The following is a 27,835-nucleotide window of genomic DNA, read 5'->3' as shown; positions in this document are numbered from 1 at the left end:
CGAAGATGGGTAATTATTTTGTACCACATTTTTGCAGTATCAAGGATTAAAAATTATAAATCACAAATCATATCAATTGGATTAGATAGCTCTAGGAGCGTTCTTTTTTCCCATGTCAAGTTGTAGCATCAAGAAATGCCTCCAAGTATTGGAGAAATGCAAATGCAAGAGCATGAACCAACTCAAGCAAGCACACGCTCAATTCTTCCCCAATGGTCTTCAGCACAACACTTTCGCACTCAGCAGGCTCCTCGCTTTAAGCACCCACCATCATGGAACCCTTGCTTATGCATTTAGAATTTTCCAACACATTCACAATCCCACACTCTGCATATTCAACACTATCCTTAACGCTTTCTTCATCAATGGCAACTCTAAAGGCACAATACATTTGTTCATTGACATGGTGCGCCGTAGATTGAACCCTGATCACTACACCCTTCCTTGCGTGTTGAAGGCGTGTACCTCGCTTGGAAGTGTTTCCTTGGGGGAGATTGTTCATGGGTATGGATCAAAATTGGGGCTTTTATGTGATGTCTTTGTGGGTAATGGTTTGATTGCGTTGTACTCTGCCTGCGGTGATCCTGTGGCTGCACGTAAAGTGTTTGATGAAATGCCTAACTTGAATGTTGTGTCTTGGACTATGATGATCGCAGGGTATGCCAAGGTGGGCGACATTGATTCAGCAAGACTTTTCTTTGATGAAGCACCTGAGAGGGATATGGGAATATGGGGTGCCATGATTTCTGGTTACGTGAAGAACAATTGCTTCAATGAAGGACTTCATCTATTTCGTTTAATACAGTCTACTGATGAGGTGCCAGATGAGTCTATATTAGTAAGCATTCTTTCTTCCTGTGCCCATTTGGGGGCTTTGGATATTGGCATTTGGGTACACAGATATCTGAATGAAGCAAGGATTACATTTAGCATTCGTTTGAGTACCAGTTTATTGGACATGTATGCAAAATGTGGTCACTTGGTCATGGCTAAAAGACTATTTGATTCCATGAAAGAGAGAGATGTTGTGTGTTGGAATGCAATGATTTTCGGGATGGCAATGCATGGAGATGGAATAAGTGCACTCCAGTTGTTTTTGGATATGGAAAAGGCTGGGATAAAGTTGGATGATCTAACATTCATAGCTATTTTTACAGCTTGTAGTTATTCCGGTATGGTACTTGAAGGTTTGAAATTGTTAGATAAGATGTGTAATGTGCACAAGATTGAGCCGAAGATCGAACATTACGGCTGTCTAGTTGACTTGCTAAGTCGAGCTGGGCTCTTCAAAGAAGCCATGGTCATGATAAGAAGAATAAGAGATTCAAGCAGCGGCACCTCTGAAGAGGCATTGTCTTGGAGGGCCTTTTTGAGTGCATGCTGCAACCATGGACAAACTAAATTTGCCGAACTTGCAGCTGCCAAACTCTTGAAGTTGGAGAATCACAGTGGCGTCTATGTTTTGCTTTCAAATTTATATGCAACAACCGGAAAATACAGTGAAACAAGAAGGGTTAGGGATATGATGAAGAATAAAGGATCAGAGAAAGCACCAGGTTGCAGCTCAGTTGAGATTGACGGGGTTATTAGTGAATTCATTGCTGGTGAAAAAACTCATCTACAAATGCATGAAATACACTCAGTTTTGAAGAAAATGCATATGCAATTGGATTAACATTTCTGGTTGAGTTAAATCATATTCTGTTGGCTAGTTGACACCCATTATATATTTTGACCACTCAGACGAATAAAATAAACGAAGTGGTTTGTTAATAATTAGATGGATATAATCTAGTATTATTTGTAATAATAAAAATTTAAATAATATTATATATTAAACCTTGAATATTTTTTTAGCATATAAATATAAAAAAATGAAGAGTACTGTACTCTAGGATAACATTAGGATTCACATAGTGAGTAGTACTAAAGATTCGGAAAGAAAAAAAAACTATTTATGCCACGCAAACTTTTTGAATTTGTTTAAGAACACCAATTTAGCAAATTCCATAAAATAAAACCTTCAATTAGAAAATTCCTACCATTCACCCTTCATAACTATGATAGACTACTATGCAAGTTCGAATATTTTTATAGTTGACTTGACGTGTTTTGCGGTAGGTAATTTTCTTATTAGAAGACACCATCTTCAAACTGAAGGAGAAGGTTGTAATCCACATACGCAATTTATGTCCACTATCAGAGGATATAATATAGAGATGTTCCTTCGGACCAATGCAAATAAAATTGTGAGCTCAATTGATATTTTATGAATCGCCACCACTTCTCATTAAGCTTTCCCTTTCACATTAAGCTCCTTCAAAGATTTCTAATTAGGTCTAACACCTTAAATCAAACATATCTTTAAAAAAATTTTAAATGAAGTGTCATTAATTGAGAAGAAAATATCTTTTTAAGCATTATACAAAATAAAGAATAGTACGTAAAGATATTTAAGCATTATGTATATGTATTTGCAAAAGAAAATTCAAGCATATATGTAATAAATTAATAATAATAATAACACAAATTACATAAAATATGTTGTACTTGTACACACTAATTTAAACATTTGTATGTAATATAATAATGATAACAATATTAATGATACAAATCAAAATGATCTTAGGATCATATTTTTATGTAATATATTAATAATAATGATGCAAATTAAATAACTATATAAAATCATAAATTTGCATTATATATAGTACATTCCACAATTGTCTCAATAAAACTAAATTAAATTCACTCACATGCTAAAATAAATGTAAAAAGAGAAAAGTCTGAAATACATAATTTAAAACATGAGAATTAATAGAATAATCTGTTAAATATTTTAATATTAGTTATAATTTTTAAGATAGATAAAAAACTAAATACTAAAAACAGATTATTCAAATCTATATCCTAGATTCTAATAAACTTATGATTTAATAAACAATTTAATTAAACTTATATTTCAAGACAACGTTGAAATATTTATTTCATATATATATCCATGTAAGTAAAAATATATATAAGGTTACAACCAGTATATTTATACGTTATACATTTTGATAGATTTTAAATTTTTACTATATATCTAAACAAGAAATTATGGAAAAACTAGATATAATTTCCTCTCTCTTTTGTAAGCCGGTAAATATAAGTTTCAAATAAATGGTAGCACATTAACATATATATTGTGTCCATAAGAGACAAAATTATAGTGTCAACAATTTTTTTGTTTGAAGAAGAAAGAAAAATATTTTTCAACAGTGCTAATTAGCAAGTAAAATATTGGGTAAAACACTTGTATAAACTAAACCAATGTCAATATTATATAAATTTCAAAATCAAATAGTCTTACATAAATGTCTTAAATTATACTTTTATATAAATTGAATTAAATTAATTCAAATTATACAATATAGTAATAAATCGAAACACGTTTATTTAAATTACATGAAACATTGTTTAAAATATAAATCGAATTGGTTAAATTTAAATTATACACTATAGTACTAAATCAAATCAGTATGATTTCAATTAGTATGGAACAATATAAATCGAATCGGTATAAATTTCTTATTGATATTTATGTTAATTTAGAAGTACCCCCATTTGGATTAAAAATAAAAAATAAAAAAAATCAAAACGAATAAGAATAGAAATCTAACTTTTGTGTTTTAGTTTAAATTTCAAAAATCTACATTTTTAAAACTTATGAATTTAAAATGGAACATTAAACAATTTTTAAAAATTCATTAAAAATTATCCTTTGACTTATTAGCATCTAAAAAATCATTATCGAGACTTTTGATAATGAAAAAGTTAATATAAAGTACTGTAGCCCTCCAATGTAGTATAAGATTTAAAACTTGAATTTTTGTCAGAGTCAGACATAACAAATAATTATAAATTATAAAATAATTAACTATATTTATAAAATATATAATTTGACCAACTTATTTATACTGTATTTTAATTATTTTTTAAATTACATATTGTATAAATATAGTTGGTCATTTTATAATTTATAACTATCTGTTACTTCTGACTCTACAAAAAATTCAAATTTTAATAATAACTCCTATGATATTTTGGAAGGCTATATTTTATATTAACTTTTTCAATATTAAAAGTGCCGATAATAATTTTTTAGATGCTAATAAATCAAAGGATAATTTTTAATGAATTTTTAAAAATTGTTTAATATTCCATTTTAAATTCATAAGTTTATAAAAATGTAAATTTTCTAAATTTGAACTAAAATACAAAAGTTAGATTTCTATTTTTATTCGTTTTGATATTTTATTTGAATCCAAATGGAGGTATTTTTTTATTGACATTTATGTTTTAAAGTTAATAAAACAATTAACTTAAAAATAGTAAATATGAATAATCTATTATAAGTAGTAAATCAAATCATACTATAGTGTATAATTTAAATTTAACCAATTCGATTTATACTTCAAATAATGTTTCTATGCAATTCAAATCAATGTGTTTCAATTTATTACTATATTATATAATTCAAATTAACTTAATTCAATTTATATAGAATTATGATTTGAGACATTTATGTAACGTTATTTAATTTAGATAATTTATGTAATATTGACATTAATTTAATTTATATAAGTGTTTTATCCTAAAAAATTTGAGATAAGTCTCAATGTAGTCCCTGAAATTACACTCGAGCTTCATAGTAGTCCCTGAACTTAAAAGTTTCTCAGAGTCATCCCCAAACTTGCACTCCGGGACTCAAAGTGGTCCTTTTGACAATTTCAGCACACGTGGCGCAACCGGAAAGTTTAGCTGGCAGCGTTGGTGACACGTGGGACTTACAACGGCTAGCTGATGTGGCAGAGTAAACTCTTCTGACTCAATTTCGTCCCTCAGGTGAAGTTAAAACCATAATCCCTTTTTTGAAGGTCACATTGTTCACTCTGCTGTCTCCTCGTCGGTGCTGTGTTCTTCTGTTCTCCCTCTCTGAAGCCCGAAGGTTATGGCTAGCACGAGCAATGCAGATGGGAGCTTGAACAACCCACGATCGTTTGGAAGCATCATGAGGAGAATGAACAGAAACAGAGAAGCTCGTTTGCCAAAAATGAAAAAAAAAATCATGGGAAGCCTGGTTTCTCTGAAAGAGGTAAGCCAAAAATGAAAAAAATGTGGTTCCTCTGTTTTTTGATATTATTGTTAATCTAATATTCGAAAAAGTTCAGGCCGTTTTTTCCGATTGTAATTGGTGGGTATGAACGCCTCTGTTCTGTTCTCTGTGCTAGGGTTTGATCACTACTGGCTTTCGTAGTGGTTTGACCAAGAAAATTGTAGAGTAGGAGTGTTTCTTGTGTTTTGATGATATGAAAATGTGTTCTTTATGTGTTAGGGTTTACTGCTCTTAGTGGATGAGTTTTCAAACTGTTAATGTGTTTCAGGACAATAACTCTGATCAATGAATTTGTTAAACAGAGTTTGCATGATCACAGTATAAGTAAAGATTTTTTGGGAGTTGAAATTTTTTGTAACACTGATAATGGATTCTGAATTTGACTGATTTACCTAATTGCCTTTCTTTGTATTAGGTTGGTTTAGTTAAACTGAATGTAATATGTAATGCTGTTTAGTTAAACTGAGTGTGTGATCATAAATGATTCTTGCATACATAAGTTAGAGTAATATAAAGTAAGTTTTGCCATTGCTAATGAAGTTAACTTAGCTATTGGAATAGTAAAATTGTTTGATGAATTTGGTCTGGACTAGTGAATTAGTGGTGGAAAAGGGTATGTAAATTTGAATGGTTTGATCCACTAAGATTGAAGTTAGTGTCTAGAGAACTGCTATCCTTAGTTACACTAAAATAATGTTCTTGATTTCACACTTTCTTATGTTCACATGACACAAATCATTAGTAACATGATCAAAATAAAGGTGAAATATCATATAATTTAACAGTTAACAACTAACAAAGTTAGGCACTATATTCAATACCCCGGTCCACAATAACCTTTTCTAATAAAAATTTTGAAAAAGAAAACCACAAAATAATAGAAGACTTAACTTATGTTGTTAATTTAAATATAGTGATAATATAGCACAATAAAATATTAGAGGGAGAAAGAGAAGTAGAAAAGCAAGAGAGTGGTGCTTTTGTTGCCAACTGTCAAGTAATGAAAAGGAGAGAGTGAGAGTGATGATGAAAATGGTAGAAGAAGATTAGGACTGAATCAATGCTATGATATGAAGAAGATAACAGATGCCATTTAATGAGCTTTCATTAACTACTATTTACCATTACTATTTCTAGATGGTTTTTCTTGTTTTATCTCCACCTTCAGTGTTGTATATTATTTTATTTTTTTTAACCTCTCTAGTTAGTGATTACTTTAGCTCCAAATTTGGCAGATTTTCTTTATTTATGTGTGCCTTTTTTTGTTGGTAGTAAGTTGTAGTTGTATATATATATTTTCCTCAGTTGTAAAAGAAAAAAAGGGTATTGGTCTTGGATTTTGTGGGAAACTACACGGAGAGTGAAGTTTGGTGCCTGTCCTTGTGATTTATTTACCAGTTTGATTTAAGGCACATATTGCTGATTATATATGCTGAATTAATCATGGACTGATTATATGATGTTAATACACTGGACTACTGTCTATATATACAGAATTAATTCTGGACTGATTATATGCTGCATAATGTTCTGTCAATCTATTGTTACTCATTTATCCTGTTCTGCATAATGTTCTGTAACAGTGCTGTATAGGGACTAGTTTGATGTCACTTACATAAGTCTAGGGACTAGTTTGATGTCACTTGAACACGTTTAGGGACTCTTTTGATGTCACTTATATAACTGTAGGAACAGTTTTGCTGTCCGAAAACAACTATCTGACCCCTTCTTTGGTATCTGGGCCTTATAAATGCAGTTAAGGAGATTTTTCCAGATGTCCATCACAGATTCTATGTTTGGCATCTGTGGAAGAACTTCAATAAGCAATGGAAGGATCTCCAGTTTAGAGGGCTACTTTGGGATTGTGCAAGGTGTACTAGCCAAGATGGCTTCCTTGATATCATAAAAAAGATTGAAAGGGTTAATAAGGAAGCCTGGGAGTATTTGAACAAGTGGCCCTATGCAAGGTGCAACACAGGAGACTGCTACAAGGCTTGCAAATTTCATGAAGTTTGTGTCCAACCCTGGATTCAAGGCACCCAGACACAAAAAATGAAGATTAGGATGATTATGTTTAAGAAAAGCAGGCTGTTTTTTTGTATCTATTTTGCTGATGTTGTTTACAATGCCTAAAATATTGTCCCAGTTTTGGAAATTTTAGTATTTGAATTTTATCAAGTCAATATATCAACAACTTTGATATACTTGGTGTTTTGGCTCTATAATGTCTTTTTTGAATTAAACATTACCAATATGAATTATGAATTATGACTTTATTGAATTGAGTTTTCCCAGCCTTTTGTTTATATCTTATCCTCTGTTATAGACTTAAGAGTAGTTCAAATCCTGTCCATTTCTATTTCATTGAAAAGAAGTTCAGGAACAAAAGTATGCATATAATCAAACACTTTAATTTCCATTCTTTCAAACAAAAGGATAGGAACAAGTACATGAACAAGGAATGCATATAACATGCATGTCATTTGTTTTTTGCTAGATACAGTTGACCCTGCTGTCTATCCAACTTTAATACAAGAACACCAATTACAATCAGCAGCATGAACACAAACATCAAAATTTTTTCCATTTTTAGAACCCTAATTTTAGCTTCTAATTTACCAAATTTCCAAGCCATCTTCATCTTCCCTTCTTCATCATCAACTAAATTCTTATTCTATCATCACATGGCATGGCATCTTCCAAAACTTTATCAACCTACATAAATAATCCACACCATTTCTTACCCACAGTCTGCACATCAAAGAAAATTCAATCAGCAAAATTTATATCCATAAATACAGCAATCAACAACAATAATACTTACATTGTAGTTTGGGCAACCCAGGAACGGTCTTCCTGGATTAGAATCCGTCCCTGACCACCGCAGCACCGGTCTCGACCCGCAGGCACACCATTATGGCAAACGAGCTTTTTTTGTTTCTGTTCATTCTCCTCATGATGCTTCCAAACGATCGTGGGTTGTTCGAACTCCCAGCTGCATTGCTCGTGCTAGCCATAACCTTCGGGCTTCAGAGAGGGAGAACAGAAGAACACAGCACCGACGAGGAGTAGGGCTGAAAGTGAGTCAAGCCAGCTCATGAGCCAGCTCGAGCTTGACTCATTAATAGCTCGATAAGCTAAGCTCGTGAGCTGGTGAGCCAAGCTTGAGCCTGAAATTGAGCTCATAAATTAAATGAGCTGAGCTTGAGCTTGGATAAGCTCAACTCATTAGCTCGTGAGCTGGCTTGATTATATATATATATATATAATATATAAAATTATTCTTTTAAATATTTTTTTAAAATATATAAGTTATAATTTATTGATATAAAATTATAGATTTTGTATTTATGTTTCTATTATTTGAGCCAACTCGTGAGTTTTCGGTGAGCCGAGCTTGAGCTTAAGAAATAGGCTCGATTATTAATGAGCCGAGCCGTGAGCCAAGCTCAATTTTGGTGAGCCGAGCTTGAGCTTGGTCTAGCTCGGCTCAACTTGGCTCACTTCCAGCTCCAACGAGGAGACAGCAGAGTGAACAATGTGGCATTCAAAAAAGGGGATTAGAGTTTTAACTTCACCTGAGAGACCAAATTGAGTCGGAAGAGTTTACTCTGCCACATCAGCTAGCTATTGTGAGTCCCACGTGTCACCAACGCTGCTAGCTAAGCTTTCCGGTTGCGTCACGTGTGCTGAAATTGCTGAAAGAACCACTTTGAGTCCCGGAGTGCAAGTTTGGGGATGATTCTGAGAAACTTTTAAGTTCAGGAACTACTATAAGACTCGAGTGCAACTTCAGGGACTACATTGAGACTTATCTCTAAAAAATTTCATAACATTTTAAATTCATCGCTGGCAATCTGGCATGAAAGATGCTGAAGGAGAATCCTCAAACATATGGTCCCACTGTAGATTAGAGGGAAAAAAAAGGATAAGAAACAAATGCTAGTTGCTGTTGTCATTTGTATTTTTGTGGTCACTTATAAATGTTAGGCTTCATAACGAGACATCTTTTTATCTTGTCCTCTTTTTGTGTTTCATTAGTCCATTAGATATTCCTGTAATAGGTTTATATTGTCTTTATGTGTTGTGTGTGGATATGTCATAATATATAATATAAGATATTAAATTTACTACACCTAGCTAGAGTGAGATTTGGGCATTTGGTATCATGAAGGGGGGGAAAAAAAAGTAAAGTGAGATTTGGCAGAGTTTCTTTGGTTGGTTCATTTCAAAAGCAGTACACCATACGAAAGAAATAATTTAAATCAAGGGTATTAAAATAATGATAGTTAATAGAAGATTAGAAATTTCACTTATGACAATTGACAAACTCAACATGGTATAAGTAGTGCATGTCATGTTTTTTTCTTAGTTTGTCAACAATACGATTGCTTGAGATACATTGGCAAAGTTATATATGTGTCGAACGGATTTGCGCTTTATTATTTTTAAGTAAAATATAAATGAATATAATATCTCACACCCTAGATATATATGCTCATCACAAGAATTTTTTTATTGCAAATAACGAGTTCCCTGTATCCTAAAGAGATTGACCAGCGACCCAGATAAGATTATAATATCTGTTAAGCTTTTTGCATATAGCTTTTTGTGTTAAGGTTTGTGTGTACACTTTATTCTGATGATGAGGTTGGACAGAACATATATACAATAAGATTGCCACAGAGATTTGTAAGAGAAATATTTTAGGTACTATTTGGAGGATGTAAATTTTTATTGTAACGTACAATATATATATATCTAATATTTTGTCACCTCAATTATGAGGTAATCAAATATTAATAGTGTTCCAAGAAACACAAAGGACCAACTAGTCTGACCAGTTGGATTGAAAATTGACTAATCGTTGCAGAAAGGTTTTCTATATATATATATATGGACAAGATTCAATTCACTTAAATCTTTAATATTTTACAAAAGAAAAATCTAAGATTTTCCTTTACTTTCTTTTTGCCTTTCTGGTGACAATACTTAAGTTGTTTTATATACACATAAATGTAATTATCTCATATATGTTCAGTCTTTTTTTTCCCTAAAAAAAGTGTAAATAATTTCTTTATTTTCTAATACGTAAATTATTACAATCTAATAATAAATGTTAGTTTTATTTATTTATTTGACGAAAAATTGCACTTGTAGACTTTATAATATCATTGAAAATATGAGAGGGTAAAACTGGGAGGACAACGTAATTCTTTTTGGTAATACTGGGCCACAGTGGTTCATAATTGGGCCTATCAACTTGTTTAGCAGAAATTTAGCCCAAGGTCTTAACTAGATAAAATGGTTTTTGTCACATACTTTTCTCTATTAAAATTTGTTATGTTCTTTTTTACTTGAAATTTGTCAGTTTGGTTAGTAAATAGGAAAAGCATTCTTTCAAGCCCTGTGTGGATATGGCCCATATGATTAAAGCCCAAATAACAAAGGCTAGAAAAGCCTTTCGGACTACCGAAAACCCCAAAAGACCACTTTTATTTTCAATTAAAAGCCTACAAAATATTAACCAAACTTAGACTCTGCTTAGCTACTGTCCCAAAAAATAAAAAATTCAGAATAGCCATTTGTTTGTGTGTCTCAAAAAATAAAAAAACTTCTAAGTTTTACACTAACCACGTAATCATAATAAAAAATTCAGAATAGCCATTTGTTTGTGTGCCAGAGGGGCTGTAGCCCAAAATTTGTTAGAGCTCTGAAGAACAATGTATCTCAATACAAGCCTGATATGGTTGCTATCTTAGAAACAAGATGCAAGGTAGCGGTGGCAGAAAAATCTATAAAGCAAGCGGGGTTCAATTTCAAGATGGTGGTTGATGCTCAAGGATTTTCCGGAGGCATTTGGTTGCTATGGAAAAATCCCAATCTCCGAGTTCAAGAAATAAGTAGGTATAATCAAGCTTTACATGTCCAAGTCCTAGAGGAAGGGAAGAAGTGGGAGCTCACTATAGTATATGCGAATCCCCAAATCAATCTCCGTAGAGAGGTGCAGAGTTATATTAAAGATTTAGCCTCCTCAATCCAAAGCCCTTGGCTAATCTGTGGTGATTTCAATGAAATAAGTGATCCTAGCGAAAAAAAAGGGGGAGCCTTGTGTGATACGAACCAAATTCATCGTTTCAAAGAATGGGTGGATGCTTGCAATCTTATTGACTTAGGGTATCATGGAACTCGATTCACTTGGAGAGGACCGATCTGGCAAAATGGTGATGGAATCTTTTAAGCGTTTGGACAGAGCCTACTGCAATGTGGAATGAAATCTGACTTTCCATAGTGCTGCGGTGGAAACCCTTCCTAGGGTGAAGTCGGACTACCATCCGATTTTAATCAGAACTTCTGCTACATCATCGAACAACCCCAAGATTCGACCTTTTCGCTTTGAATTCATGGGGATGCAGCATGAGGATTTTAACTCCTTTATGAGAGAAAATTGGCAATCGGATCTCCCCCTTAACCTGACTATCCAATCCTTTGTTACCAAAATAAAAAAGTGGAACCAACAAGTGTTTGGACATATCTTCCAGCAAAAGAAGCAAATTCTTGCCAGACTCAGGGGCATTCAGAATTCTCCCAGGTATGGTAAAAGTGACTATCTTGACAATCTGGAGGCAGAGTTGAGTGAAGAGCTGGAAACTATCCTTGAGAAAGAGCATGTGTTTTGGTTGCAAAAATCCAGGAAAAATTGGTTGGTGGAAGGGGATCGCAACACTCGCTACTTCCATATGCGGACTATGATTAGAAGGCGCAGGAACAGAATCCTCAAACTCAGAGGTTCCAATGGGGAGTGGATAGAAGATGATGATAACTTGAGGTTTCACGTTTGTCAATATTTCCGCAATCTTTTTACTGACTCGGAGATTTATAGAAGTGGTACCATCAACACCGAGCACTTCTATCCAAAATTGAACAATATCAATATCAGTAAATTGAGGTCCTTTGTAACCGAAGAAGAAACTGAAATGGCTCTCTTCTCAATGGGTTCTCTCAAAGTCCCTGGAGATGATGGCCTTCCAGCTGGTTTTTACAAGGAAAATTGGTCCATAGTGGGGGAAAGCCTCAAGGAGTATGTTCGGAGGTGTTGGCATAGCCCGGAGCTAATTCAAGAGATAAACAATACTCTGCTGGCCCTCGTTCCAAAAATTGAGTACCCTGAATTTGTTTCTCGGTTCAGGCCCATTGCTTTGTGCAATGTCTCTTACAAGGTTATAACAAAGATCATAGCAAATAGAATTAAGCCTTTGCTTGATGGTCGTATATCGCCTGCCCAGACCAGCTTCATACCAGGGAGAAGGATTCAACATAACATAATAGTGGCACAAGAAATTGTTCATTCTATGAGGAAAATTAGAGCTGGAAATGGGTACATGGCTATCAAAATTGACCTTGAAAAGGCCTATGACAGGTTAAGTTGGTCCTTCATTAAAAAATCTCTCCAAGACTTTTCGTTGCCACCTGAGATTACTAACATTATTATGAGGTGTATAAATACCTCTAGTTTTCAAATTTTGTGGAATGGTGAGCTCACAGAAAAGTTCCTCCCTTCTTGTGGTATTCGTCAAGGGGATCCCCTTTCTCCTTATATTTTTGTTATTTTCCTGGATCGGTTGTCTCATATGATCGAGGACATGGTCACGAATGGATATTGGAAACCGTTTAGAGTCGGGAGGAAAGGCCCTATTGTCTCGCATCTCATGTTCGCAGATGACATAATGCTGTTTGCGGAAGCCTCCAAGCATCAGATGGAAAACATAATGAAATGCTTGAATAAATTTAGCGAGGCCTCTGGACAGATTATAAATGCTCAAAAAACTCAGATCTACTTCTCGAGGAAAGTAGGAGAAAGCACTAGAAAGGAAATCACCTCTTTACTCGGGGTTTAATGAAACCAGAGAAATTGGTCGATATCTAGGAGCTTATATCATTGATGGTCATGCTACAAGGTTGGAAACAGAAATGTTTGTCTATGGCTGGTAGGGTGACTTTGGCTCAATCAGCAATCAGCCCAGTGGCCTACTTTTCGATGCAACATAATCGAATCCCTATATCTATCTGTAATGAAATAGAGAAGGCTCAACGAGCCTTTATTTGGGGATCAGATGACTCTAACAGGAAGGCTCATCTTATAGGCTGGCATACATTGTGCCTCCCAAAAACTATGGGTGGTCTTGGAATGAAAAATTTAAATACCATGAACAAGGCTTTCTTAGCTAAGATCAGCTGGGAGTTGATCGACAAGCTGGACGATCTTTGGGCATCCTTAATCTGGGCCAAATATGACCTCGACAAAAACCCGTATCTGACTCATCGAACGGCTAACTGTTCTAGTCTTTGGAATAACCTTGCTCCCATGTGGCCGTTCATAAAAGAAAATACTATACACAGAATTGGCAATGGTTTAAATACGCTATTTTGGAGGGATGTTTGGCTTGACATGGACCAGCCTCTTATAGAGCTTGCTCTCCCCACCTCGGATGTTGGAAACACTGAGGCTAAAGTTCGAGAATTGACCAATGACCACGGTGACTGGAACCTAGATAAAGTCAAGCATCTATTGCCTAATGACTGCATATTTCGTATAGAAGCTGCTCCCCCTCCTAGAAGTTCGGATCCTCCAGACTCGCTTGCTTGGAAGGCGACGCCTGATGGAAGATTCTCTGTGAGTTCAGCCTACCAACTCATATCCAAGGCTTCCCAACAGCAGGCTTCCCCACAGCACATCTTGGTTTGGGATAAGATTTGGGCCTAGAAAGGACCTCAGCACGTGAAAATGTTCCTCTGGCAAGCCACCCATAATAGAATTATCACCAAGGAGAAGAGACACAAATGGTATGGATCAGACCCAAGGTGCCACCACTGTCGACACAAAGTGGAGGATACCTTGCTCTGTGATGGAGCTTTGCCTATCTGGAAAAAATTCATCAAACCAGGGAAACTACAAATTTTTCTTCAACTCCCCTTGGTTGAGTGGGTCAATGCCTGCCTATCCTCTAATTGGGGAATACATATGAACACTCAGTGGAGAGATGTCTTCCCAATAACATGTTGGAAGCTTTGGAATTGGCGGAATATGGAGATTTTTCAACCCCCTTTCAAGAGACCTCCATCGGGGCACCTCATCATTCAAGATTATGTGGCTTCTGTCCATAAAGCCTTTGACAGAGGCAGTCCAAGGACTCAAAATAGAACCAGGAGCGAGGGTCAGCTCAAATGGCAGGCTCCCATGATGAATTGGATCAAGGTGAATACAGACGGTGTTGCCAAGAATACTAACGGTCACTCAGGCTGTGGAGGACTAATTAGAAATAGTGATGGTTGCTAGATCATGGGATTCACCAGACGGCTTGGTAATTGTGCAGCGTTTTTGGCCGAGCTATGGGGTCTGTACATTGGCATGGAAATGGCGTGGACATTGGGGTTCAAGAAAGTGTGGTTTGAATGTGACTCCAAGGCAGTTATCACTGCCATTCAGAGTCATAAAGAGTGGCGCAACTCTAGCTCTATTTTATATTCCCGCATCCATGAATATATGAACTATGAAGAGGGATTGGGATATTCGAATTTCCCATATCTATAGGGAAGCCAATGGTTGTGCAGATTGGTTGGCTAATTTCAGCATCAATCAGGAGGCCTCCACCCAAATATGGAACACCCCCCTGCTGCTCTTATGAGTATGCTATCTTGTGATGCTTCAAGGGTTTCTCAACCCGAATCTTTTTTTATTTTTGGTTTGCACCAGGGTATCCATCAAGCCGGAAGCCCAATGACTAATCCCTCGGGTACTGCAGAGGCACACAAAGTGGGCAACCTTTCCAAACAAGCAAGCTCCATTTCCATCCTCCAGTGAGTATCAAACCCGGGAGAGATGGTTAAAGACCCTCATCCATCTGTGCCAACTTGCGTTGGTAACCCAAATCTTTAGTTTCCTCTTAGTTTGCTTTTCTTGGGCCTTAGGCCCTGTTGTAAACCAAAAAAATAAAAAGAATCTCTATTATAAAAATATGTGTCATGTGTGTTTCAAGTACCAAAAGAATAACTAAATAAAACAAACTAAATCTTATAATATTAGATAGATAAAAGAATCAACACTGATAATTCTTTATGTATCAACATAACACCGCCCAATATTTAATATATGTATTCCTACGTTTAATTTATTGATTATAATTAAAATCTTGAAAATTTATCATAATTGTAATTTATGATATAGAGAAAATATACAGAAGTATAATTTATTATAAAATGTAAAAAATAAATTTGATTTAATAAAATAATATTAAATAATCTTAAAAATTTAAATTTTGAAGATGAGTGATTTTATAATAAAGATTAAAAATTTTACAAACAATATGTAAAATATACGTTATTTAAAAGCAACACTTCAAAAAACAAATAAAATTTTGTTATTTATATATAAATTTCTATGTGCATATTATATCGAGTATCAAACTAAGAAAAATAAAATTGTGAGACAATTTAGGTAAAACGCGGAGAACACATTAGTAAATATTAAGAATTTAGGAGTTCAAATTTTGTTTTGTGTATATAATCACCAATGAAAATTTCTCAAATGTACAATTATATTATATTATATATATATATATAACACATATTGTTGATTCTTAATAAAGTAAAATGAAAAAATGCATTTATTATATTAAGCTAATGATATTTTCTCTTTTTCTTTTTGATGAGATAGCATTTCAAAGTATACAACTCCCTTTTATGTAAAATTATGTCCTAATTAATAATTACTAATAGTTAGTGTGAGGTGTGCACGTAATCAAAGCCACCTAATTAATATTATTTTGTGCAGTATCAGGGAGTTACAATATCAATAGCTTGTTCTAATTATAGTCCAGCTCAATTTGAGGCTCTCCGCCAATTAATCCAATTCCCAATCCAAATTAACAAAATTATTATGACCCTTAATGTATGCCATTTTTCCGCATTCATTCATTCCCTTTATCATATACTTCTTTTTCTTCAACATGTACCATTTAATTTCATTTTTCCAATTTTAGACGGTAGGTATATATCTTTGATAAGAACAAAGCAATTATGGTAGAGAATTAGAGGGAGAAAAAAAATGGTTCAGTGATTAAGGGTCTATGGTTTTTACTTTTTAGAGTCAATTATGGTAAAAGCAATAGGCTAGTATTAACCTCACATTTCATTCATTCATGAAACAAACTCAACAGATTACTTCCCATTTCTTTCAACCATATCAAAAACATGCACACCACATGTTCAATGAAAGTCCATTCTTATTTTGTTTGAAGGTTTCTGTTCTATCTCTCATTGATCAAGTAGTACTTTTGGTGTTGGTGCTATATCAAGAAGAAGAAGCAGAAAAAGGTTTCTTTTGACTTTTTGAATCTAATCAACAATGGTTCGCCATTTCGGTCATTCACACAGCATGCAGAAGTCAAAATCTTTTCATTTCAGGAGGATGTTTGATATCCCAAAGAGCCATATTCATGGCTTATTCGATAGGGATAGCGACGAAGATGATGAAAACAATAAGATTTACTCGAGAAGCTACGAGGCAAGAAATACAGTCGAAGTTAAGCCAATTGGACGTGTCCTCAATAATGATCAAGCAACAAGTTCAGGTGTTCAAATACCAAAGATTCCTCCCAGGCCCCCAACTGGTATATATAACATTATTACCCTTTACCTTTTATGTCAAGCTTGTTATTGGTTCTAGATTGCAGTTAAATCAATCTGGTATAAAGTTTTCTTTCTTTTTTGTTCTATTGTTCAGAAGCTGACATGATCAAGGATAGGTTTGGTAAGTTACTTTTAGGAGAAGACATGTCAGGTGCAGGAAATGGTGTTTCTTCAGCATTGGCTTTGTCAAATGCCATAACAAATCTAGCTGGTAAAGGACATATATTTTCAGATTGTTACCAATTGGATCTGTTGTCTCATGAAATGTCCATTTTCAATAATCCGGTTGTGGTTTTTATGCTATGCAGCATCTGTTTTCGGAGAAATATCGAAGCTGAAGCCAATGTCTCCAGATAAGAAGGCCAGGTGGCGAAAAGAAATTGAGTGGCTTCTATCGGTGACTGATCACATTGTTGAATTCGCTCCATCACAGCAGTTAGCTAAAAATGGAACAACCATGGAGGTGGGCACCCCCTAAGCCTAACACAGTAACACGACCTCCTCTTTTGTGTAGCTTTAGGACCGGCTATGTTAAGCTTAGTTATAAAGTTTAACTCTGAGTTAACTTATAGTAAAGATTTTATTTTCAGTGATTCATACTTCATATAAAATAATATGTTATGGCTTCATGTAGATCATGACGACACGACAAAGAGCAGATTTGGTCGTGAACATCCCTGCCTTGCGCAAACTTGATGCAATGCTCATTGTAAGTAGCTAACTATATGATCCTTTTTTCTGCATAACTATTCAAATGGCTTTGTTTCAATCACTTTGAATTAACTATTTAGCAATGGAACAGGATACCTTGGATAACTTTAGAGATCACAATGAATTCTGGTATGTTGATAAAAGCGACGAGAAGGGCGACGATAAAACCAGCAATCAAAGGAAGAATGACAAGTGGTGGCTGCCAACAGTTAAGGTTCCACCAACAGGTTTGTCAGATCTAGCTTTGAAATGGATACAGTGTCAAAAGGACTCCGTTAACCAGGTTCTCAAGGCAGCCATGGCAATAAACGCGCAAGTGCTAGCAGAGATGGCAATCCCTGATAACTATATGGAATCTCTCCCTAAGGTAATGTATAAAATTAGACCAAAAGAGTCTAACTGGCTCATATACTTCGTCAGAACTAAGAATTTCAGTTGATGTTCTGCTTCACTCCTTTCGCAGAATGGTAGAGAAAGCCTTGGCGAATCAGCATACAAGATCATTACTGAGGATTTCTTTGATCCTGGTCAATTCCTCCAAACAATGGACATGTCAACAGAACATAAGGTGCTTGACCTGAAGAATAGGATTGAAGCTTCTATAGTGATATGGAAAAGGAAGATGAACAACAAGGATAGTAGCAAGTGGAGTTCAGCAGTGAGCATGGGGAAAAGGGAACTCTTTGAGGAGAGAGCGGAGACGGTATTGCTGCTAATCAAGCAGAACTACCCAGGACTTCCACAATCTCAACTTGATATTTGCAAAATCCAATATAACAAGGTGAAAACAACATTCCACCTAAGCACATATTTGGTTTGCTTCTCAAATTGTTTCTGTACTCAGGATTTCGTGAAGAAAGTAGTAAAAACAAACTTTTGTAGATGCCACTTTTGTAATTAAAACTTAAAAACAGAAACTTGGAAATAGAAACTATTTGGGTACTAATGAAGTTTGATTCTTTCCGAATATGTGCAGGATGTGGGACACGCCATTCTAGAAAGCTACTCAAGAGTAATAGAAAGCCTAGCTCACACAGTTATGTCAAGGATTGAGGATGTCTTATATGCTGATTCATTGACACGTAATCCATCATTGGCAGTGAGTAACAACAGGAGGTTCTCGCCTGTTTCTTTGTCTGCAAGTGGGGAGGGATCCCCGAATCCAGAGGAAGAAGAGGCAGGAACCTCACAACATTCTGACGGGACACCAACGGCATCAATGACTCTCTCAGACTTCATGGGTTGGAATGCATCCAAGGAAGGAAGTGATCATGTAAAGACTACAGGAGACTTAGATGAAAGCTTAGCAACAACACCAAAGAGAGCATACTATGTGGATAAGCTTGAAAGCTTGACTTCGATGAAAAGTCCTATAGGCCGAGATTGATGTTAATATCAAAGAAGGAGCAAGGTAGAACACAAATAAACAACATTTACAGTGCAGATGTAGACACCCAATATAGAGTCTTATGCTTCTTAAATATCAGGCTTGTACATTATTTCAGTCAGGCTCTTAGGTTTTGAATTTTTTGCACTGCTTGTAAATTCTTTATTCCTTTACTTTTTTAAGATAGTGGAAGACCTGTGCTGCTTCTGGTGTATATATTTAGTATTTCATAAGATAATTTTGTTCATTTGTCAGAAATATGAAATAAAACTAAAGCAAAACATGAGAATCTAGCAGCTTTCTGGGAAATAATGTTTAGGACTATTTGTTTAAAACTTGTGTTAAGCATAAAAATGTCTTGTTCCTAAGTTCACAAAAGAGTAAGACAATGTTTGAGAAGTGCCTAAACTACATAGTAGCTTTTAGTGTTTGGTTCTTGATTACCACAGATAACATTAAATTGCAACATATGCTCATGAGGAAACAATTCCAGAAACAAATGAATAACCAAGAGTGCTGAAGACTAGAAGATGAAGCTATACATTGTTAACAGTCTAGTTTTCAAAGGGTTCGTTTAGTACGCCGTAGAAGCCATAAGATGTCACTGCCATGCAACGATCTTCTATGACGTCCAATCTTCGGGGTACCCTACAAACAATCAAGCAATGCACATTAAGAAATCTATGAGAAAGAGAACCTGGTTTAGTATGCTGCTAGAGTGTTGAAGACAAAACTCACTTGGAAATGAAATGTGGGATTTGAAACTTTGGTTAATACTGATAAACCATCGCGAACAGGTACTACTGCAGCTTTAATATGAAAAGAAAGTTACATTAGAACATAAAATTATTTTGAATAAGGTTTATTGGGCATTAAAAGAGCATAAGGTGCTTACCTATGGCCAAATTTTTATGGTCACTAACTGTAGTAGTGGTTGACTTCATATTCTTTGATGAAAGTGGTTTCTGAGTGTACATAAAAAGAGGTAAATCTTCATGTGTCTCCAGTACATGTTTATCTTCCAGTTTTGAAGAAACTTCACTTTCAGGTCTTCTGCATTGAATGAGGGGAAAAAATGTAACAACTATCAAACTAAAGTTTACGTTATTTCACTTTCATAATGAAAATTCTGAGAATCAGAAAACATATGTTCAATTTTATTGAGGAATGAAGAGGTACCTTGATTTTTCACTGCTTGATCTCTCAAGAGTGATTGCTGATCATGGAAAGTAATTAAAAATATAAAATTAGGGGGGAAAAAACAAGATGATGGAACAACAGTGATAATTCAATGTAACTGATTTGCAAAGTTTGTTGTGCCTATCAGGGGGAAAAAAAAATCAATGGATGACATAAAGTATTTACGTGTCGATAAATATCTTGAATGGAATCTTGGCAAGTTCTCCCTCCATTGCATCTTGGTGAGGGCAAGCTTATCAGCATATTGTTCACATGAGAGAAGTCTCTGTCAAAAAGCACCATCTTTAGTAACTGTGTTGAATATTTTAGAATTTTGTTTATTCTTTTATCAATTGAACATTTATACACAAGTCGTGGTACCTACTAATTGCTTATAATGTGGTTAGAAATTCTTCATCATTGAATATAAGTTATGTCACTGCTTAGCAGTCAAATAAACCACAGATTAAGGCATTAAGCAACAAAACAAAAAACTACTAACTAAAATAAACAGTTCTAAAATTAATATATCAAACTGGTGTGGGAATATTAGTACTGTTATGCATAATTTAAGCTAAGTGCAAAGTAGAATACTAACCTGTTTGAGGCATTGGATTCTTAACTCAGCATCAGAAAATGCATTTGTTTGAGATATAAGGGCATCAAGATTGGCAGAAACATTTCCAAGATGATCAACTACAGTGACCACTGCCCTGCATATGTATTCTTTTGTATTCTCCACAACACTGCAAGAATGTAACAAGTTCCAATTTGTCAGTGTCATGTTAACATGTGAAGCAACCAAACAAACTTTCTCATAGAAAAAAAACTTAGAAAGTGCATGTACCAAGAAAAAGAGAAATTTTTTAAAAGGGTTACCTGGATAATCCAAATTTAAAATTGTTTTGCAGCATGTTCTAGATTTATAAGCAAAGTATGTGGGATTCAAAAATCCCACAATAAGGTATGGTTAATATATTTGTGTTTGGCTTAAAGAGGATAAAAATTTTCATCACCCTTCCTCATATAGTCCATTTTCCCTACTAGTTTAGCAAACATGTTAAAGAAAAGACTCATTGATTTGTGGGATATTCCAACAGTAACAGAATCTGTGAGTGAGTGGTCCCCTATTATACAAATGCAAAAAAAATGTTTGATATATTTTTTTTATTTTTCATTTCTACATTAACAAAAGCAAAAAAAAAAAAGGGAAGATCTTAACATGTATTATTGTCCGTGGCTATATACTATGGTATATGAATCTAAGACCAAGTTTGAACTGATATAGGCTCTGCACTGTGTTAGAAAATTCTCCATCAAAAGAATTATTCATAACAAAAAAATAAACTTAAAGAAAGAAACAGAAAATCTTGGCATATGCATGGACCTCCTCAAGGTGTATGAATTCTCCAGAAGGCTGAATCCAAAGGCAGAGAATAACTCTGACAAAATCCCATGCCTTCTTCTGCCTCAGTCTCAGCCTCATCTTGTTTCTCAAGACAAAAGGACTTGAAACTCAGCTCCATGCTCTTGTTACTGATATCAGTTGAAGTGTGAACAAGTTCCTTATCTACAAGTCTGTTTTCTGAATGAGACCTGTGGATATATGCATTGGTTTTGTTGCACCTTATAATAAGATGGTGACCGAGAGGTTGAAACAAAACAAAACAAAACTCAGTAAAATGACACTTTGTCTTCACCTCATTACCAATCACTCAAAATATGTTGCAAAATGACAAAATAAGTGAAATAGCAGTTTTCATTTTTAAGTCCCGTGACATTCTGTTCTTCCCTTTTTGTGAGTAGCTTTTTTGTAAATTTAAAAAGGCACGCCAACGATTCTGACACACATGGAATGGCAGAAAGCATTTAAAATATAAGTATGGCAGAAGCACAAAAGAGTGAGATTATCATCTGAAAATTCTTCTGATAGAAGACAAGATATTAGTGGTGTACAATTACTATAGTTATTATGAGATAAGATCATAATCAATAATCAATGGTTACATTAATGCAAAATGAATGGCTAGAAATAAGGGACTAGTTTTGAGTTTCGTTAGTGTTAAACAGCACATGCAATTGCAAAGGTTCATGTGACAGTTATGCATGTGAATAGAAGCTTAATTCCAACGGATGCCTCATAATGAAGAAAGGACAATGTGCTTAAGATTAATATCTGGCGTGAAAATATGAAAGAAAAGAAAAGGGGGGAGAAAATAAATTTATACTTGGTTCTCCCACTACATTGACCACTATAGAAAATAGAAACGCATGTTGCTTGGAAATGCAAATTCTTAAAGTACACACAAAGGTTTTAAGGACGTTTAATTTTGTATATTTAGCTACGTGTGCTTCATGCATAGCTTCTCTCTTTTTTTTTTTTTGGGTAGTTGAAAATTTTCTACTCTTTTAAAATATTTGAAAGAGTAGTTTTGACTTTTGAATGACTCATGAAATAGGGAACCATGCCAATTGCCAAAGCCATTTTTCTAAGCAATTCAATTTCTGCCACATGCATAACAAATTTTAACACGTTATCCTTTCCTCAAATCACAGATAGAGAACTCAAGATGTTGAAACTACTTCATAGATAGAATTGTGCAAGCTTTAACGTAGTTAAGTTAGAAAAATGACTTTTGAAATCACAATGTGGATGGGTAATATCACAAAGTAGAGTGATATTTCTTGTTCCAGGTTATAGAAAAACTGAACCATGCACACCCCTACATAATAGGGTATATGTGTTTAAGTTGGTGTACATTTTGCACAAATGAACATTAAGCTTATCTTATACAAGATTATAAGTATATTTATCATTTTAAAACGAAACATTCAAATATTTACCCAACAAAACCAGAGGTCTTGAAACGATTCATTTAAGCATCCATCTAAGTTTAAGATTGAGCCTGTCAATTAGTTTGATCCAACTGAGTGGGCAGGCTCAAGATTCAATGTTTAATAATGCAATAGAACCCACCAAATTCAGAGTTTTGTTTATGTTTAGGCCAATACAAAGCCTTCATCTGCAATAGAACCCACCAAGGATTCAGCACAGTATATTATCAAATAGTTCATTTTAGAAATACGTGAAGATAGACCGAATCAGTCGAAGAAGTCACCAACATCAAATTGTCCTGCATTCTCCTCAAAGATAAAGGATGAAGCCTCAAAATTGCAACAAAAGGAAAACATAACATAACCCTAGTCTCTGTGTCACTGTAACCTGTCGATCAACAATCCAGATAGGTAACATCATAAAGGCATGGAAATACCTGTAAAATTTGCAAACAGAAATAGTATAGTAAGTTATATTTGTTAAATTGCCCCTAATCAGATGAAAGAAAAGCAAAGTTCTAGCTCAATTTATCAGCACTCAAAACAAATTTTCTTGCAGATTTCAGATTGAATATTGTATGGTATAAAATCATACTTAAGCTTGTCAATCGGACAAATCAAACTGAGAGAATACATTCCCAATTCAATCGAATGACCAATCCCAAAATAACTCGACGCTTTTACAGTTTTGCCTCCTGCATTCTTCCACCTTACCGCTTTGAGAAACACACTCCCGAGTACACTTACTAGCAACTAACTAATATCATAACTAACAAAGTTGGGGGAGAAAGTGTTGCTTTAAGCTAACACACTCCCAAACACAGTTAACAGCAATCCAAATCATCAAAGCAGAATTCATATGTGTACCTTTAACATAGCTAGGTTACCAAGTACCAACAGAGAAACTCAACTAGAGATAGCATGTTTTGGATTTTCCATAGGTGTATGAGAAAAGTAAACAACCCCAATATTTCAAAATAACACACCATAATAAGTGTGCACTAATTAGGTCTATATGCAGCTAAAGGTGCTTTCTACAACTTCAGGTTCAACCTCACATATGAATATGTTAATATGATATGAGACCCAACTCACCTTGAGGAACTAAACACCAAGTCTGAGATGTAATGCACAAACTTGATACTAATCGAGCTGAAGCTACCGCATTATGCAACGGCATCATCGATCCAATGCTACCCAACTCCACCGGTAACCTGACCAAATCACAAACAAAGCATTACCTCAAATGAAAACCCAGAAAAATTCCGTTAAAAAGGAGCAAAATTTACGTACATGATGAGAAACTTAAAAAAAAGGCAGGTTTTTTTTTTCATATGGGGTAGTATAAAAATAAATAAATAAATAAATAAATAAATAAAAGAGAAGCGAGAAAGAGCAGACTCACCGTGAAGTGGTGCGAGTAATGCGTGGTGCAGAGGGAGAGAGTGAAGAGGAAGATGATGGTAACTTGGGGAGCTTAACATGAGACAGAAGCTTCACTCGACATGACAACCTGCACAATACCTTTGAGGTTGTTGCCATCGTTGTTGAAGATGAGCTACAACTATCTCTGCCTGCAACTCTAAACAAAACCTCCAGCATCACCTACTGCTATTTGTAATGGGCCTATCCATTTGTGGGCTAGGCCCAAGTTAAAGAAATGACTCCTTACCGAAAAGAAAAAAGATGACAGGAAAACAAGAGACAGTGAGTTAAAAAAAAAGCTCTCTCTAACTTGATTTTAAAAGCATCCAAGTGGCAGCCCAAGGCCTGGATCAGATGACAGATTTAAATCTGTCTTAAAAAGTTGCAATAGATTTAAATCATAGATAAGTTTGGAATGTTGATTCAATGCTCCTAATATGTTTTTGGAGCACTAAAACTCCAAATGAAAAGTTTAAGAAAAGTCATTGTTTATTATTATTTTTTAATTTTAAGTTTATTTGGGCTAAATTTGTATTTTTTTTTTTAGTTTACTCAAACGGTATCTCCAACACGACAGGTTAAGGACTAATCCGTCATAAATTTGAGCTCCATTTAAGGGTTTACCGCTAGCCAATAAGTTGCTACATATACAAGGTGGAGTTCGAACTTCCAATACTTGCTTAAGCGGACGAGTGAGCTGAATCTAAGTTGGTTTAAATTTGTATTGTTTAATTTGTTTACTTTTAGGTTTGGACTCAAATGTTGGGATGTTACAATAATAAAAATCATATTGTTTATTGTAATATAGTACAAATTTGACAAGGAAAAAAAATCTAAATTATTGTTTAAATTTAAACAATATTTTTTTCTATGTATCAATTATTTTTTAGATATTCGTACGTATATTAACATTATTTCTAAAAAATATGAAGCTTATACATTTAAATATATTAAACTATTAACGTATTGAAATTTTAAAATAAAAATAAATTATATTTTAAATCGTAGAATAATAATTTTTTGTTTTTTTCTTTTGAAAAATATTATCAAACACCCATCTACTAAAATTAATATCATGTTAAACAAAACGAATATACCTAATACTTGAATAAATATTTTATTTTATTTTATAAAATATTCAGTTAATTCTAATGTTTTTGTGATGGCAGGGATTTAGTTACAAAATTTGATATGGTATAAAAACTTAATTAAAAAAAATAGGGATCTAATTAAAAATTCGGTAAAATTATAGAAACCACCGGAATAATTAAACCTTAAAAAATAAATGTACTTTTATTATTTTTAAATAAATATGATAAAAAAAATATATTTTTTATTATCTTACGCAAAAAATATCTCTAACCATATTTTTTAGGTAAGATTTATTAGTTTTTTCATATATTTTGTACCTATATATACATTTTAATGTTATTAGTTTGAAGAATTGTATCCATCTATCTCTTTTCTTGGGATATTTAAAATACCATAGTGGCTTAGATCCCATTCAAAAAAATAATACGAGAATGTTTATTAAAAATAATACGAGTATATTAATTTTTTAATTTAAAATTAACGATTTTAAATAGTTACTTTTTAAAAAAATTGAATAAATATAATTAATCATATAAGTATAATAATATTTACAATTAAATTAAATTAAATTATATTTATTTAAAATTTAAATTATGTGAATAAAATTAGATTAATTAAAAATAAAAACTAAAATTAAAAAAAAGTGTTGCTTAATAAATAAATAAAGATGAGAGAGAAAGAGAGGAAGTGAAGAGACAAGTTTTGATAATAGAGAGGAGAGAGAACTCTCAAGGTAAAAAAGTTTTGATATTAAATTTTGGGATGAATCCTCTTAATTGTTAAAAAAAATGAGGGAGCAAAGTGTGATATGTAATTCTTTATTGCTCTTTCTCTTATGTTTTTTATTGATCTCACTTATAAAATTAATTGTAAGAAATCATACTTTATTCCCTCAATTGTTAAAAAAAATGGAGAAGATCCATTCCCTTAAATTTTCACCTTAAATGCAGCATAAAGATAAAATTTCTCTTTGTAAATTTGTATGGATTTTTAAAACTCGAAACAATAGAGGAGTATTTAACAGCCACCATTATAGAGTATGGACATGAAAACAAGTTAGGTTATGGTAAAGTTTAAACATTTAATTATTCTGTCAGTTGCTATTATTTCCTCCTAAGAAGAACAAACACTTTTTTTTTATTTGTCGTATCCGTGTATCGTACGCATTTTGAACACGATGCTTATCGACATTTGTCCAATATACGTATCTTTTGTATCCTATCCAACCGTATCTTAATAAAAATAAAAAAATCTTTTTCAGACATGTTTGAACACACTTAAATACCATCACGTGTTAGTGTGTCCAACTTTATTTTTAATATGTATTATTAAAATGAATTTAGAAATAGGATATATTAATAATTATTAAAATAAAAAATTATTTTTAATAATTTATATAATTAAAAAAATATTAAAAATAATTAAAAATTTTATTTATATTTTATTTATATATCGTGTTCCTGTTTCTTATAAGAATTTTAAATTTGCGTGTCCGCATGTCTCGTGTCGTGTCCGTATGAGTGTTCCTGCATTATAACTTAAAATTAGGGGTGACAGAATGGGTCGAACATGCCGAGTCAAATCGCAAAAAAAGCGGGCCGGGAAGCGATTTTGGACCCACCAATCTTTAAAAACCTGCCAAGCCCTAGGGATGGGAACGGCGATGAAGAACGATCTTGCTAGAGGCAGCAACGGAGATTGAATTGCAACGAAGACGATTATGCTCTAACAAAGGAGACCAAGACAGCGACGAAAACGATTTTTTTCTGACGTGACGAGGACAGCGACGATTCTACTTCTGACAACGACGTTTTCCTTGAGCTAGGTCGGATGGCAGTGAAAGGAGAAGTGGGGAGAAAGAGGTTGGATTTTGCTCGAGAAAACTTGCGAGAAAGGGTGTGATGGCACAATAAAGGATTAAGGATATAAGATTTTCTCAAAGCTAATATATACAAGGGGTTGTTTAGTCATTTTCCATACACGGGTATTATATGGGTCTCCATAGGGCGGGTAACTCTATCCCCGCATCCCGTGCCGTTTATTATACGACGCCACGTCTCCCACTTTCGTGGGTAGAAAGTGGTCCCTAAATCTGTCTCCTGACGGATAAATTTCATTGGGTATCCGCCTCGCGTGGAGAAATTATCATCCCTACCAAGTCCGCTCTATCAAACCCACGGACTTTGGTGGGACGGGTTCCCTTGGCGGGCTTGCAATTCTTTTTTGAGGTTATTTTGGTAATTTTTGTGCAAGATATAAATACAAAAATTTGGGATTAGTTTTTCGACTAAATTTTCATTTTGGTTTCTAAGATTCACGCGATTACTCAATTTGGTCCCCAAAATTTAAAATTATCTATA

At 34.1% G+C, this 27,835-nt stretch overlaps 5 protein-coding genes across 8 annotated transcripts; 3 read left to right on the top strand and 2 right to left on the bottom strand.

The window, feature by feature from the left end:
• The first annotated feature begins 6 nt into the window (after positions 1-6).
• LOC107490277 (pentatricopeptide repeat-containing protein At5g06540-like) lies at positions 7-1,736 on the top strand. The gene has a single exon (XM_021143036.2). The coding sequence runs from the start codon at positions 113-115 to the stop codon at positions 1,673-1,675; it is 1,563 nt and encodes a 520-aa protein (XP_020998695.1). The 5' UTR covers positions 7-112; the 3' UTR covers positions 1,676-1,736.
• A 12,507-nt stretch (positions 1,737-14,243) lies between these two features.
• On the top strand, positions 14,244-14,750 carry LOC127747673 (uncharacterized). The gene is made up of 2 exons (XM_052261812.1): positions 14,244-14,448; positions 14,533-14,750. Exons 1-2 carry the CDS (start codon positions 14,244-14,246, stop codon positions 14,748-14,750), a joined length of 423 nt encoding a protein of 140 aa, XP_052117772.1.
• Positions 14,751-16,438: 1,688 nt separating this feature from the next.
• On the top strand, positions 16,439-19,158 carry LOC107490276 (rop guanine nucleotide exchange factor 9). Of its 2 annotated transcripts, XM_052262333.1 has the most exons (8): positions 16,439-16,531; positions 16,622-16,827; positions 16,941-17,057; positions 17,155-17,309; positions 17,481-17,555; positions 17,649-17,924; positions 18,021-18,338; positions 18,534-19,158. In XM_052262333.1, the coding sequence occupies exons 2-8, from the start codon at positions 16,626-16,628 to the stop codon at positions 18,942-18,944; spliced, it is 1,554 nt and encodes a 517-aa protein (XP_052118293.1). In that variant the 5' UTR covers positions 16,439-16,531; positions 16,622-16,625; the 3' UTR covers positions 18,945-19,158. The 2 variants fall into 2 exon arrangements, with proteins under 2 accessions (XP_052118293.1, XP_015966521.1); XM_016111035.3 differs by having other exon boundaries at positions 16,445-16,827.
• Positions 19,159-19,250: 92 nt separating this feature from the next.
• LOC107490278 (probable protein ABIL5) lies at positions 19,251-21,207 on the bottom strand. 3 transcript variants are annotated; one of them, XM_016111039.3, is made up of 7 exons: positions 21,003-21,207; positions 20,722-20,869; positions 20,310-20,409; positions 20,124-20,160; positions 19,840-19,997; positions 19,683-19,747; positions 19,251-19,592 (listed from the first exon to the last, which is right to left on the bottom strand). In XM_016111039.3, exons 1-7 carry the CDS (start codon positions 21,035-21,037, stop codon positions 19,506-19,508), a joined length of 630 nt encoding a protein of 209 aa, XP_015966525.1. In that variant the 5' UTR covers positions 21,038-21,207; the 3' UTR covers positions 19,251-19,505. The 3 variants fall into 3 exon arrangements, with proteins under 3 accessions (XP_015966525.1, XP_015966524.1, XP_015966523.1); XM_016111038.3 differs by having other exon boundaries at positions 19,252-19,592; positions 19,683-19,753; positions 19,840-19,994; positions 21,003-21,125; XM_016111037.3 differs by having other exon boundaries at positions 19,254-19,592; positions 19,683-19,753; positions 21,003-21,105.
• A 1,883-nt stretch (positions 21,208-23,090) lies between these two features.
• Positions 23,091-24,539, bottom strand: LOC107490280 (uncharacterized). The gene is made up of 3 exons (XM_016111041.3): positions 24,364-24,539; positions 24,054-24,172; positions 23,091-23,395 (listed from the first exon to the last, which is right to left on the bottom strand). Exons 1-3 carry the CDS (start codon positions 24,498-24,500, stop codon positions 23,376-23,378), a joined length of 276 nt encoding a protein of 91 aa, XP_015966527.3. The 5' UTR covers positions 24,501-24,539; the 3' UTR covers positions 23,091-23,375.
• Positions 24,540-27,835: the final 3,296 nt, after the last annotated feature.

Source organism: Arachis duranensis, chromosome 5, assembly GCF_000817695.3.
Source record: "Arachis duranensis cultivar V14167 chromosome 5, aradu.V14167.gnm2.J7QH, whole genome shotgun sequence".
NCBI classification, from domain to species: domain Eukaryota; kingdom Viridiplantae; phylum Streptophyta; class Magnoliopsida; order Fabales; family Fabaceae; genus Arachis; species Arachis duranensis.
Note: the sequence above shows the minus strand (reverse complement) of the source record. Positions and strands in the feature narration are given on the sequence as shown.